General features: G+C 33.1%; 1 protein-coding gene across 2 annotated transcripts in view; it reads left to right on the top strand.

The window, feature by feature from the left end:
- Positions 1 to 14,047, top strand: part of AP3B1 (adaptor related protein complex 3 subunit beta 1) — a 227,847-nt gene that overhangs the window by 63,273 nt on the left and 150,527 nt on the right. For both annotated transcript variants that reach the window (XM_043470725.1, XM_043470726.1), the window contains exon 7: positions 4,429 to 4,611. In XM_043470725.1, the coding sequence (XP_043326660.1) occupies positions 4,429 to 4,611 (183 nt within the window). The remainder of the gene's footprint in view (positions 1 to 4,428; positions 4,612 to 14,047) is intronic.

Raw genomic sequence — 14,047 nt, 5'->3', positions numbered from 1 at the left:
TCTTTTTGCTTTCTCTGACTTTGCGTTGAGAGATTCACGTTTCCCCAGGTAGCATTAACTTTCTATCCAGTATTTAAGTTGTCTCCCCAGTATTTAAGTATTTATATTTTGTGAATGTTTTCTGATTATTTTTTCATTTGTATGCTTATAATTTGATGTAAAAAGATTGAAAACGTTATGATATCTATATAGATATTTATGGAGCTTATCTTTATTATTACTTTTTCTTGCCAGATAGAATATATTGAAGTGATATAGCTATATTTATTCCCCACTAGTTAATAGTGTTAGCGTTAATATTTAAAATAAAAAACCTAAATCATTTTTGTTTAAAATTTCCTCATTAAATGATCCAAATTTATTTTATTTCCACATTTTAAAAGGAGTTTATTTGCTGTCAGCAGGAGCTGTTTGGGATCATGATGATAATGAGGATGACATTGCTGTTGCTGCTGATAAATATAATTTTGAAAGGTGTTAATATGTTTAAGAACTTTATTTAATTTCTGTTGATTTTGAGATCTACCTTCTGTTGCTTCTTTTAGTCTAAAGGAAGATTTTCTTGAAATTGATTTTTTCAAAATTAGTTGTGTCATTCTGATTTTAAGAAAAGGTAGAAATAAAAAGCCTATTAAAATAGAATTGTTTTTCCCTTTTACTAGAGAAATACATGTATTTGTCATATGAAAAGTCCTTTCCCCAAAAAAACATTTAGAATTACTTAGATAACTATTGTCTAAAGGTATCTGTTGGGCTTCCCTGGTTGCTCAGATGGTAAAGTGTCTGCCTGCAACACAGAAGACCCAGGTTTGATCCCTGGGTCAGGAAGATCCCCTGGAGAAGGAAATGGCAACCCACTCCAGTACCCTTGCCTGGAAAATCCTATGGACGGAGGAGCCCGGTAGGCTAAGTCCATGGGGTCTGTGTCTGTAAATTTTAAAAGATGTAATAAGAGCTTACCATGTCAGTGCAGTTAAGGGAACTTTTTTATTTATACTTGATCATACAGTCAACTGTTATATTTTTTAATATAATTTCTTTATTGTATTTTCCTAGATTTACCAGTTTCATCATATTTTCTCTGTTTAACATATCCTGAACACTTCTTTTCTTTACTGAAAACCTTACCAAATGTTCGGATGTGTAAATTCCTTTTAAAAATTTATAACACTTTCTCATTTTTCTTTAAAATGTAGAAATTTATATTTATTGAGCAATTTAAGCTTTGTAGTGAACCTTCTTTCTTTTATTTAGAACACCTCAAAAGCAAAGTGGTATTTATTTCCTTTTCCTTTCAGGTTAATTTTAAAGAAATCCTTTTGTAGCATTTAACTTTCTAATAGAAAATGGCTTCTTAGGAAAACAAATTAGATCAGTGCCTACTGAAAATTTGAGTTGTTTATTTATATTTTTTTGGTGACAAAGTTTCTTCTCCTTAATTTAGCTACAAAATGATGTTTAATGAATATATTGGTAGTTCATAGCTAAGCTGTGGGGGTAAGACACCATTTTATAAGTTATTGATTTAATGTTGGTAAAAGCTTCACTGTTGTGCGCAAAAACACACCTCTGAGTTTGTGCACATGTTTTATTGTGATAGATCTATTATCCAGCTATTAGAAGATAAATGACTGATCTTTCCCATTTTCCATGCCTCAAGAAAATTGAAATAAGAAGGGGAATATCATTTGGGCTGTATGATTAGGGCAGGTTGGATGGCCATTAATTTAAGAGAAGAAAATCTTGGCAGCACTGGCCAACTTATACCATATTATCAATCAAACCTTGATGCACTTCTTATGATGACCCAGCACTCTCAGGTTTTTCCAGCGTTAATTAGAATTCATGACAAAATAGATGCAAGGAAACGTTTTGTACCCTTCATAATTTTATAGAAAATTTATTGTTATTAGAGGAACCATTTGCTTAGTGTGATTTTTTTCATTACCAGCTTGTCAACTAGCATAGATAATCTGGAGAAAATATGAACTCCATAGATGGAGTGTCACTTTTGTTGATGGTTCATGTAGTTTACCTTGGAGCACAGCTAATGGCTGAAGTTCATAGCAACAGCACAGAAAAACGTGGCAACCAAGGGAAGATAAATGAACCATGTTTATTGCTTTAATATAAAAAATACATAAATGGAAAACTGCATTTGAATTTGATGAGCTCATTGCTAGTTTCGTTGGAGTGATTTATTTTTCCCCTTATATAAAAAGCTACTATTGACACAGTGAGATGGAAATTAACTGTCTGTTTTTGGGAAATCAATATTTTTGGTTTTTAAATCTCAGTAGATCATTTTATTTTAATTCTGTAAGTTTTTATAGAATATTGAACATTTACTATACCAGAATTATCAATTCTTCTGGCAGTGTTTAGGCTGGGGTCAACTGTTAAAACCATATGATGAATGAAATATCTAAAATCATCAGAAAAAAGATGAGTTTTTAATATTTTTCCTAGTTACTTTTGTGTTTCCATAAACTTTACCTGAACTTAAACAATTTTTTTTTTCAATTTTCAAGTTTGTTAATTCTTTAGAACTATTTTTTACCTGTAGGTCTTGTTTTGATAAATTTAGTACTATGTGGGAGCTGATTTTCCATTTAATTGTTTGGTGTCTAAACATAATTGAAAAAAATAATCTCTAGGTTTAGCCAAAATAACTTGATTTTACATAGTAGTCCTTAAATTCAAACTTTGTTGAATTCCCATTTCGGTTTCATATATTACTTTATTCTAAGTGATATTACTCATTTTTGTACTTTAAAACCCTAACCAGTTAAAAAAATATAGCTTAATTAATATGATTGACATATATAAAATATATGTAAATATAAATGTTTCACATACCATGTTATTTTGTAGTTTGATGTCATAAACTTAGTTGTATTGAGAGATTTTTAAATGATAATAGTTCTCATCTTTTAGAAATATTATTGCTGAAGAGTGATTTGTACAGACGACAAAAATGTGGAGTTGAAAACACAAACATAACTTCCTTCCCATATCAGTAGCAAATAGAAAATTATACGTATAATGCATTTTTATTTAGTTCACACAAATAATCAATTCTTTGCTTTTTCGATTGAGGTGCATACATGCTGGGACCAGCAGGCACCAGTACTTGGGCAGGGCTGGAGTCAATAAATGCAGCTTCACGTTTATACTGATTGGTAATTCATAAAATCCCCACAGGACTGGAAACTTGTTTAGCATAATAGCAAGTCTATATTCTGAGCTGTTTTCTTTCAATTGTATTGTTGGTTGCATATTAATAAACTAAATGTCAGCCAAGTAGAGGGACAAACAATAAAAATATGAATATCACTGTATCTAATATTTTTCAAAAAGTACCATTTCAGTAAGTTTTATTTCTATTTAATTGTTTATTTTAAGACATTGGGGAAATTTTAGATACTAAAGTGAAGATCCCTAGTGTTCAGAAAGAATATGATATTAATTTATTTTTTCAAAACCATATTATATTGTTGGCTAACTCTAGACATATTAGTGGTACATATATAGAAGTATTTGTCTATTATATATTCTGCTTAGCTTGTATCTTTATACTAAAGAAATCTTAATTTCATCACTTTGCAAGAGCATGACAATTCCAAAACAGCATTTATGTTTCATTAACTGGTCTTGGAGAAAAGCTTCCTTTTATTGGTACTATCTTATTTCAACTTAAATACATTATTATATAAATAATAATAATGTTTTAAAATTGTAGCCAGTATTTTCTTGGAAATAAATTATGTTGATAGAAATTAACAGGTTGGTTAAAATGTGTAAGATTTGAAAGTGTTTCTGTTCTAAAGACATTTATGAGTTGAACATACATTTTAAGATAGATTCATTGTAGATAGCAGCTCTGACTCAATGGACATGAATCTGAGCAAACTCCTGGAGACAGTGAAGGACAGGGAAGTCCGGCATGCTGCATGCAGTCCATGGGGTTGGAAAGAGTCAGACATGACTTAGTAACTGAACAACATGGTGAAATTGTCATTCTCATTTTAAACTGACATGATATGGTCTTTGTTATTGTACTGAGTAATGAATCTTTAGAGTTTTGGTAAGGTTTAAAAATGAAAACTGCCCATAATTAATATGTCTAATCCATGTATGAGCAGTCCATTGAAATTTAACCTGATGAAATAAGAAATATAATTTCTAATACTAATACTTCTGATTCGAAGTGTTAGCTTTTCAGATTTGTTTCAGCTATCAATATTATTCTTTCAGGCAGTGACTCTTCAAAATTTGTTATTCAAACATGAATATTTTATTAGTCAAATGACTGAACACTTTAAATACTGATTGCCATAACACTGATTGCATCTCTGTAATGCCCGAGTAGAATCTTTGATGGGAGGAAAACATTTTTTAATGAGTTACTATTTCTTTCTTTTCTAGCTGGTAGCTGGCAGTGTTGTCATGGCTTTTGAAGAAGTTTGCCCGGATAGAATAGATCTCATTCACAAGAATTACCGCAAACTATGTAATTTACTAGTTGATGTAGAAGAATGGGGACAGGTTGTCATAATCCACATGCTAACTCGATATGCTCGTACACAGTTTGTCAGTCCTTGGAAAGAGGTAAGTGTTGAATAATCTTTTACTTACACAGTATACTAAGAAAATGGATGAGGTTTCTAAAATGTGTGCAAAGATGTAAGCGTAGGAAAATATAAAAATCTGCATGTTTAAGGAGGACTAATTTTTTTCATGTTCTTTTGGAAAGCAGAAAACCAGTATAAATGCATGGATAATTGTTCATTGTTTTGGCACTGATTGATGCATGTTTAATGGCATAGTGAATAAACTTTTGGTATGAGGCCTGGCAAGAGGCCCTTGTTGGGAACAGCAGCTCGATAAAGTGTTGGCAGTGACATTGCTAAATCATGGATTTTTTTGGTTATTCGTTAGTTTCACACCTTTGATTCCCAACTGTTGTACTCACTTGTAAAAGTAGATAATGTGATTCTAACATATGTGAATTTATACCAAAGATGATTTTGCACCTTTACAGGTAAATCGTTTTTGAACTCAACTACTTTTTCCTAGTTTTATGTTTCTAGAATGTTTGTTTTACTTTTTTTCACTTAAGCTGGTAGAACGTTAGTAAAGTTAATAATTACGTATACCTTACAGTGAAGTTGTTTCCTTTGTGCTGATGAACTTTAGCAGCATACCTTACTTTTTTCATTACATGAACAAGTTAGAAAGCCTTGTTACATAGTTTGCATTGGAGATCTCTAAGTGTATATGTAAGATTTAAGGGTAAACTTTGTTTAAAGAAATCACTAAATATTATAAAATAGCACTTGCATTCATTCTGTACTTAATGATATTTCTCTGTCTTTTTAAAAAGCAGTATTATAGATTTAAAAAAATTAAAAAAAATAAAAAGCAGTATTATAGATTTTAAAAACAGAATGGAAAGTAAAAGACCAGATGCCACCCAATTATGTCATAGTGGTTTTTATACAAGCTTATGAATAGGCTTTGATCGAATGTTCAGTACTAATTGCTTTTGTTAATTAGAAATAATATTACAGTGAGAGAAAGACATATAAAAGGGAAAAATGTTTATAATTCTTGCTTCAGGTGATGTATCCAGCTTTCAGATATTTAAGAAGTTTAAATGTTTAAAGTATTTATCAGTGTTTTCTGCATTTACTAAGTATTTAAAACATTTAAAACATTTACAACATTTACTAAGTATGTTAAAAAAGTATTTAAAATTTTAAAAAACATATCTTTAACCAAAAGGCTATTTGTAATATTGACTTCATCTTAATTTTGATATTTAAAGGTGATTGGGTTATTCTACTTAAAATTCAAAGGAGATTTTAACTATTCATATGTAAACATCTAATGCCACATAGAGCTCTTAGATTGATGAAATTTTAGCTTTGAACAAACTAAAATTTTGAAGGCAGATTTGCTGGATTAAGCAACATGTCCCTGCAGCAAGTGTCTTGACCCTTTCCTGTCAGTGGTAACTTGGAAGAGAAATTTTTTGTGGCTAATAGCTACAGCTGTCTGTCTGATTTCAGCCAGTCACTTTCCAGAATGCTATTCATATTTTTTTTCCTGTTGTATAAGATTATAGGTTGTTTCACCTTATCTAGATATTGACACTATTTAAATTTTTAAAATTTTACTTTCCTGTCATCATCAAATCATTTTCAGTAACTGTATGCAAGTGATCCATGCTTTATCATTATGTAGAATCTAGAGTTTAAAAAAATGTATTTTTCTTACCTTCTAAAAATAGGTTTTCAAATATCTGTTTTTGTAATTGTCTGTGTCTCTATTCCTTGAATTTTATTTTATTTTAGGTAAAATTAGTTGTTAAAGCTATTTACAAAGCCCAACAGTTAAAATCTACACTGCCATATATATTTACTCTCTTGACAGATTATTTTAAAAATTGATACTGTAGTGCGTTCTCTGTCTTTTCATGTGTAACTCTGTGAACATTAATTTTTACAAACATGAGATGAAGTCTGATCGTTGTTATGGGTGCACTGAAATTGGACTACCTCATTTCCTTGCCACTTCTTTGCAGTCTGATGTTGGCGTTATTCTAAATTCAGTAGGTTAGAAGACAGATTCTGTAGTTGCCAGCCATGCAGCTCTGTCCTCAGGAAGCTAGCACTGCTTCGGGAGCAACCATGGGGGTCGGCGGGGAGGGTGGGCAGTGCTGCTCCTGGGAATCTTGCCACCATTCCGAGTGGAGCAGCTTCACCTTTGCTTGCCTTTCATAGGCAGCTATGTGTATGACTTCCTTTGAGAAAGGCTCCTTGGCTTAAGATATGGAAAGAAAGAAAACCACTTAAACAGAACATTTGGAAGGGTGTAGCTAACTATAATCATATGTATTTTTTAAAATTATAGAAGCAATTGAGCACATGGTGAAATAAAAATCAGTCTTCTCATAGTTCATTCCTTTATATATATTCGCTCATGACTTTTAAATTAAAATATATATTTTTTGCTCGCTTTAATAAGTTTCTGACTGTTTGAAAGTCCATGAACTGTAACCCACCAGGCTCCTCTGTCCATAGAATTCTCCAGGCCAGAACTCTGAAGTCGGTTGCCGTTCGTTCTCCAGGGGATCTTCCTGACCGAGGGATCGAATCCAGGTCTCCTGAATTGGAGGCGGATTCTTTACTGTCTAAGCCACCAGGGAAGCCCTATTCTAGTCAAAGCTAATTTTGAAGCCTCCTCCCCAATCCTTAGTGTGCAAACATTACGATTAGCTAACGGCCATGATTAAATTTGCTTTTCAAAGAGAAAAATTATGTTTCTCATTGAATTCTTTATTTGTTTATGTTCATATGCTTCAAGGGTAGCAAAAAAAATTATTTTTTTTAAAGGAATTGAAAATTAAAAGTACTTTCTGAGATGGACTAATGTACATGCTTTGTCAGTAAGTCCTCAAATGAACACATCATATACAAACAAGCTTCTTCAGGGGCAGAAGCGATTTTTAATTTAGTTTATTTGCATCATTATAGATCAGTATTTAGGCTGTTTATATGTAAATGTATGATTTGCGGAACAATTAAGTGTTGACAAAGTAGATTGCAGTCATATCAATTGCAGTGCATTTTCCATAATTTTTCTAACTGACATCTTTGATGATAAATAGTGGATGCCAAGTCAAAGCCGATTATACAGTGCACTAGGAATTCATGGGGCTGTCAGGAAGAAGACCGATTGACTTTAAATTTACATATTAATGAGAAGATTTGTTAAGAGGGTGCTTGACTATAGAAAATAACAGCATATTTATAGGGCACGACATTTTATAAATACAGCTGATGCAGGAAAATGGAAATTAAACCTTTTAGGTTAATAAATTCAAGGGACTCCTAAAATGCATATTTGCATTTTTATTTTCTTAAATTTACTTTACTCTTGCAGTCCAAGTGGCTGCTTTTTTTTTTTTATTCTAGGTCAACTTTGTATAATTGTCAAGGATATAAAATTACTTAAATGTTTTCTTTGTATCATTCAAGCTTATTGTAGGAGAATACTGGAAGTATAAATAATGTAAATCTCTTAAGACTAAAGTTGCTTTTGTAGAAGTAATAGATTTTTTTAAATAAATGTTATAAAGCACCAAGTAAATTTTAAGAGTGATTTAATAATGTTCAGTTATAGACTGAAGTGGAACTCATGTCACTGGGCCTGATAGGAATGTCTTTAATTTTATGAATTTAACGTTGAACTTTCTCTAGGAGATGATGATGGCTTTGCAATAATTATCAAAATATTTTACTTCACTAGTTTAGAACTTAAAATTCTGTTGTTCACAGTTACTTTTTAATATATGATTCCAGATAATAAATTCTGGTGGAAATGCATATTCCATTTTGAAATTCAAAGTGATAATTTTACTTTTCTTCACCCCATTTTATCTGTACTGCAATTGTAAAACCTTATATAGGTGTAAGAAAGTTCCAAGTTTACAGTTTTGTTTAAAGTATTTTTAAGATAAGTTTCTTACATTTTTCAAGGGTAGCTATAAAATAAGAACTCATCAGAACACAAAGTTCATGTACATACTTTTTGATTAGCAGTTTTCTGCAAGTATAAAGGTAGTGGGGAAAAGATTCAAAACTCCACATCTAGGTCCTGTTTTAGAGGACCTGAGTGTTAGAGATTATGTTTTAAACTTTCTTTACAAAATAAATTTTGTATTTTGTCTTACTAGTGGGCTGTTTTTGAATCTTACTTGGTATCCTGTGGATTTTTTAAAAAACAAAAGCTTGAAGACTTGGGGTAGAATCCGTGCTTTACAATGCACATTTAAAAGTTTTTTGCTCACTCTTTCAGACAACTATTGAGGAAGGAAAGGTTCAGTGTGCAATTTAATGGGAAACTATGGACCACGTGCTGATATTAAAATGAGGTCTCTGTCTCTGCTCCCTTCATTGGTTATGGAGCATTTATCTTAAAGATTATTTTTTTCTTGTTGTTTATAGTTTATTTTTGTTTGGGTTTTTTAAACTTACATAGTTTCTTTTCTAAAGAAACATTTAAAATTTTATTCAAGTAACATGTGTATGGTTAAAAGAATACTGCAAGGTTTATAAGAAACATTTTCCTATCCCACTTTTTCCCATGCCTGGATCAGCTACTTCAAATTCTTTTAGGCCTTTTCATATTTGTGTGCATTTAACTTTCTCCATTTCTAAGTACTATATCTATATCTATATGGTGTTATATAGCACTAGATATATATATTATATGTAAAGATATATTATAGATATTATGTGTATATACATATGTGTGTATATACATATATGTGTACATACATATGTGTATGTATATGCACATATACACACGTGTGTACACACATAATATCTATAATATATCTTTACATAAAATACATATATGTGTGTGTGTGTGTGTATAAAACACACTATATATATATGGTGCTAGCATGCAAAATGAGCGCAATTTCTGGTAGTTTGAATGTTCTTTGGCACTCCCTTCTTTGGAATTGAAATTGCCTAGTTTATCATGTCACTATTACAAAGCACACCACATTCTCCATCAGAAAATTAAATTGTCTCCAAATATTATTTCATATGCAGTTGTTGAGATTCTGCTAGTTGACTACCAAATATCAAGTCTCCAGCTTCACTTTTTAAATAAAAGAATCCTGATTTTTGTTCAGAGTAGCAACATATTTGGTTAAAAATAACCAACTTCCTCATACTCCGTTGGAGTCAAGAAATGGCTGTATGAACCAGTTGTAGAAATTGAAATAGTTGTGGAGATATTCTGGCTGAGATTCTAGGAAAGCCATTGTTTCCCTGGCAGACTTCCTTGATGCATTTATTTTGCCCTTTGCCTTTTGTTCATTGTTTCTTCTTGGAATGTATGTACGATGATTACAGGTACAGCACCATTTGGCAGGCATGAAGATGAAGCCACGTTTTCCATATGGGTAACTTAGTATTTCTGTTACATATAGCTGAACACATTCTAGTCAGTACTGTGGTCGTATATCCAGTGTCCCAATAACTTCATACTCTTCCAGGAGACGTTGTCCTGGAGGTTCTGTACCCTCCTGTTCTAATCTGATTGCTTTCTGGGCTTGCTACACAGCTGTTGTTCTGGAACTTAATTTCTTCTCTCTTCTGTGTTAAACCCTTTATTTCTTAGGCCTTCCTGTCTGTACTCTCTTCTTTTTTGGTCTTCCTGAATGGAGCACATCCTCCAGTACCTTCTTAAGAATGGGTAGATGAGAGAGAAAATTTCAGGATTTTGCAGTATTGCTGTCACAATATTGTGCTTGATATTTTGACTGGACTCTTGGGTCAGTCTTCTCTTAGGTCTTCTATGTTTGAAATGTCTTGCTACTTTTACACTTGACTTCTCAGCCAGATGTAATACTGTTGGGTCACACGTTCTGAGAGCTCTGTAGTCACAGGTTTTTCTGCAGGTAACTTGATTGTTTTTGTTTGTCTGAATCCTCAAAAAGATGGTTTTTTGCTTGTTTATTTTTTCTTAAAATATTTAGAGGATTAGCATGGTTGCATCTTCGGTGTGGATCATTCTATATGTTCTGTATATTCACTTCTTCCTATATTTTAGGGAATTGTCTTTTTATGTTTCAGTTTTTTAATTTGATTGTCAAACTTCTTTTCCTACTCCATGTGAATTATATGCTTGAGGAATACAGATTTTTCTGTTTTATAATCTTTTGTCTGCTGTGTAATGTTTGCCTTCTTATTGCATTCATATATCTCCAGTCTTTTGTGTGCGTGTTAGTAATTTGATTTTCAGTGACCTGAAAGTCTGTTACTTATAATTTTTACTTAATTTGGTAATGATATTGCTTTCATTTTTAAGTTTACTCAGGTTTCACTCTTTCCTTTATTCTGTGATTTGACTATGTGAGGGTTTTTTTTGTTTTTTTTTGAGTTCACATTCTTACTAACTTGCTAGAGAATTCCTTTTGATATATGGAGAAGTTTTTTACCGAATAATTTGTCTTTTGCACTTTTTCCCTTTTGGGCCATGAATGTATTGCACAGTAATTATGCTCTTTTCCTGTTGCAGCTACTTGGGAAGTGCTGGTACAGACATCTTGTTCATTCTGGTATAGTGTGACTTCTTCATTCTGTCCCACCATATCCAAAGACCATTTGTTTCTTCCTCTCAGGTTCAGTCTGATTGTGGGTTATTTTACTGTGTGTTTATTACTCTAGCATAAAGGATTTGCCTTATTCTTTTTTGTTTTCATAGCCTTAGGGCATTTTGGGAAAGGAATAACTTGTGAGATAGTAAATTCAGTCTCAACAGAGATTAATGTCATTTTTAGGAAACTTGAGCACGTACTTTAGAACTTTCTTAAATGACTTATACTATCATTGATACCACCTAGTATATTCCTTTGAAGAAATGCTCTTGACTTGTAAGTTGTTCTTGTTTATTTATTGTTTAACCCAAGAATTCTGCTGTCCAGTAGAGTCACTACTAGCTATATGTGGCTGTTTGACTGAAATTGAAAATCACGTCCTCAGTTGCACTGGCCTCACATAAAGTGTTCAGTAGTCATGTGAGGCTGGTGCCTACTGTATTGCGTAGTGTAATATAAAATGTTTCCTTTATCACAGAAGTTTCTACTGGACAGTGTTGCCCCAGAGTGTTAGTTCTTTCAGAGAGTGCCGGGTTTACTGTTTACTTTCCCGCCTTCTCCTTACCACTTACTTCCACTACGAACCTCCCTCATGAGCTTACCTCACCCCCAGTAGGATGAAAAGATAAGAATAACCCCTCAGTTTTCTTCTGTCCAGATTGGGAGGTAAGGATTGTTAATGCAGTCTCACGATGTGAAGATTATGTTTTTGTAGGGTCTTGTCTTTTTAAACAACTTTTTAGAAAATTTATGCCAGTAGATTGTGACCTTCTTCTTGTTTCTTTCTACTGACTGATTTTTTTCTAGTTCTAATTTTTTTCCCTCATATTATTTATATTTGGGAAAAGTCTATTTTCTGTCTTTCTCTCACCATATTTACCTCGGAGCTCCAAAATGTTCACAGTATTAAAAGTATTTTATGACTTGGAACGTGTACTATTAATAAATGAATTTTAGGAAGAGAGATGCAAAGCTTGAAATGTTAAGAAATGTGAATCATTCTTCTGCCCTTCTCTGATGTCTGTCTTTTTTCCACTGTGCTTTTCTCCTTGACATTCTGTCATGGATATTTATATCATCGTTTTTTCTTGACCCTATACCCCATTTGTCTCCTATGTTTTTTAATTTTTCTGTGTTAGTCTTATTTATTTTCTCTGTGTTAGTCTTATTACTCTACATAAAGGAATAGCCTTGATTAATATTGAATTTATCTTCTAACAATCCTGTTATTTAATTTTCAGTTTTGTGATTTTGCTGCTTAATAGTTCTCCATATTCATCTCATAGAAAATTATGGTTTTATGTAATCTAATAATGTGGTAATTTTAAATAGTCCATTTTATTCTATTCTATTTTTTATTTTGCTGATATCCCCTGGTGGCTCAGCTGATAGTGTGCTTTCAGTGCAGGAGACGTGGGTTTGATTCCTCAACTGAGAAGATTCCATAGAGAAGGGAATGGCTACCCACTCTGGTATTCTTGCCTGGGAAATCCCATGGACAGAGGAGCCCGGCAGGCTACAGTCCAAGAGGTCGCAAAGAGTTGGACACAACTGAGCAACTAACACTTAACATACAAACTTTAAATTTCTGATATATATCTTAAAATTACTGCAGCTCTCCTGGAAATTGCAAGCCTTCAGCAGACTACAGAGTTCCAAAATGGTTATGTCAGACAGATTCTGCTAGTGCATCGTTGTCTAGATGGTATAGAGAATGTGGCAGTCTATGGCCATGCCACCCTGAACGTGCCCGGTCTCGTCTGATCTCGGAAGCTAAGCAGGGTCGGGCCTGGTTAGTACTTGGATGGGAGGATGTGGCAGATGCTGTTGATTGTCTCCAGCAGACACCCCTATTCAAAAAGATCTTTCTTGCAGACAGATTTTCTGCAGGGATTTAGCACTGTGTCTTTGCAGAAGCCATGTTGCTTCCCAGCGCAAGCTAATCTAGTTAATGTTAAGTACGTTCCCTTTGTAGGTGATGGGTTTAGGAATGGGCATACAACACAGTTCTGGCCAGTGTGAAGTAATCAAAAATATGAGAAAAGTGGGGTGTGGAGGGGTGTATGAGAAACATTTACTTTAATAGAAAAAGTATGAAGACATCTGACCTGAGGCTGAGATGTAACTCCATGGACTTAATGGTTTTAATTTCTGCTGATGGAATACCTTGATCAGATTAACTCTCTGGGAAATTATTTTGAAAACCAGCAGCTAAAGGCACTGTCAGATTATCAAAAGTAGGCAAAACTAGAATGGACTTTACATGGGAAGGACTGAAATTTCAGGTTGTGAGTTTGCATGATTTGCCTGAGAGCACTTCCCAATCCCATATAATAATGGAAAAGTCACAGTCTTACTTACGTAGGTATTAGAGAACAGACTTCAAGGTGGGCAGAATACCTGAAAGGTTTGGAGAAAATTCCAGAAAGGTGTGGGAACCACAGGAGGGTGCACCCTTGGAAATACATGTAAACACCATCCAAATCATTGACTGACCAACTCTACATGTGTGAGAAAGACTCCAATGGGTCTAGCAAAAAAAAAGCAACTGGATGATTAAAAAAAAAAAACTAAATAGATTTCACTTGCTGGCTACATTAGGATAGACAGAGTTTGGAGTTTGAAACCAGTAAAATTCCTGCTATAACAAATATCAGTACATGTCAGAGGAATGCAACGTGAGGAACAATTTATAGCATGTGGTTGGTAATATTCAGAATCAATTTGAAAAAGTCAGCAGACATGAGAAACAAAAATATAGCTAATGCACAAGAGAAAAAGTAGGCAACAGAAACATAATCATCAAGAAAAGACCGTTACCAGACAAATAATGCAGTTACTACATTTATTTTATATATATATAGA

The sequence above is a fragment of the Cervus canadensis genome, chromosome 6 (assembly GCF_019320065.1).
Source record: "Cervus canadensis isolate Bull #8, Minnesota chromosome 6, ASM1932006v1, whole genome shotgun sequence".
NCBI lineage: Eukaryota > Metazoa > Chordata > Mammalia > Artiodactyla > Cervidae > Cervus > Cervus canadensis.
The sequence above is the reverse complement of the archived record's forward strand: the minus strand, read 5'-3'. Positions and strand labels throughout refer to the sequence as shown.